Source organism: Orycteropus afer, unplaced genomic scaffold, assembly GCF_000298275.1.
Source record: "Orycteropus afer afer isolate SDZICR_OR568_19922 unplaced genomic scaffold, OryAfe1.0 scaffold00004, whole genome shotgun sequence".
NCBI classification, from domain to species: Eukaryota; Metazoa; Chordata; class Mammalia; order Tubulidentata; family Orycteropodidae; genus Orycteropus; species Orycteropus afer.
The window spans coordinates 15,321,107-15,322,203 of record NW_006921591.1 but is presented as its reverse complement, the minus strand read 5'-3'; the positions used below and the strand labels follow the sequence as shown (position 1 = coordinate 15,322,203).

At 34.7% G+C, this 1,097-nt stretch overlaps 1 protein-coding gene across 1 annotated transcript in view; it reads left to right on the top strand.

Annotated features, from left to right (window-relative positions):
* Window positions 1–1,097, top strand: part of CUNH2orf76 (chromosome unknown C2orf76 homolog) — a 120,945-nt gene that overhangs the window by 59,481 nt on the left and 60,367 nt on the right. The window contains exon 3 of the mRNA XM_007937770.2: window positions 666–703. Within this exon, the coding sequence (XP_007935961.1) occupies window positions 666–703 (38 nt within the window). The remainder of the gene's footprint in view (window positions 1–665; window positions 704–1,097) is intronic.

Below are 1,097 nucleotides of genomic sequence, written 5' to 3'. Positions count from 1 at the left end.
GTGCACAGTCCTTCATGCAGTCCCTGGCTAGTAGGGTGATTTTTAGGTTAATTCTTAAGTCCTACCACCACAGGAATCTGCGAGAGTGCTGTCTCTTTAAATATCCAAAATTGTCAGGCCACTTTTTAAACCTACAAAATGGTGGCCCCCTCTGGACTGGCAAAAATCCACAGCTTAGCCCACCTTTCTCTTCACCTTCTCTGTTTGTTCCCCATCCACTGTGCACAGTCCTCTGTGAAGTCCCTGGCTAGCAGGGTGATTTTTGGGTTAATTCTTAGGTCCTACCACAACTCAAACAAGTATTTTAAATGTTATTTGTAATCCTGGCCTTCAATGATTCAAAAAGCCAAAATAGAGTAATAGGACTCACTTGGCTTCTATTCCTAGTGATATGTGCTTAGTTGACTTAAGGTTATGGCAGCTGTGTGTGTGTGTCAGACTCAAGACTTGAAAATACCTTAGTATTTTAATTTTAATGTTTTACAAAAGTAATTTTAATGTTTTGCAAAAGTAATTTTTCTTTTACTATATACCAGGCGAGGATGCAAATTTGTCAGTTTCAGAGCCCCTTCTCCCCCACCCACCAAAACAAAAATCTCACTTAATGATTTAAAGTGAAGTTTCATAATAGCTCCATAACTACACAACTTGTTTTTTCCTTTCAGATAAACTGAAAATAATTCATCAAGCATATAAGTCAAAGGTATGTTTAATATGTTCAGTATCTGATACATGGCAAGTTATTAAGCTGGTTGAATTTGTGAATAAGTGAATGAACACATGTGTGTCTAAAATGTTTTCTGATCATATTTAAAAAAAAATTTTAGGTGCTGTTTTTACATCCTTAGTTTGCCATTGGGGAAGAATAATTAAATCATTCTCTGTTAGTAGAAGATCCTTTTAAAAAGACATTATTATTTTTTAAATTGCATATCAAGCAAATATTTAACATAAAAATAAGCATAAAAGCTGGTATAGAAAATTTTGCTTTACATATAAAGGAAGTCCTTTATGGTTTGGACACTTAGTCTCTTTGAGTTTCCTAATTCTATGGCAAAAGAAAAAGGACAGAAGCAGGTGTTGTTGTTGTTGTTGTT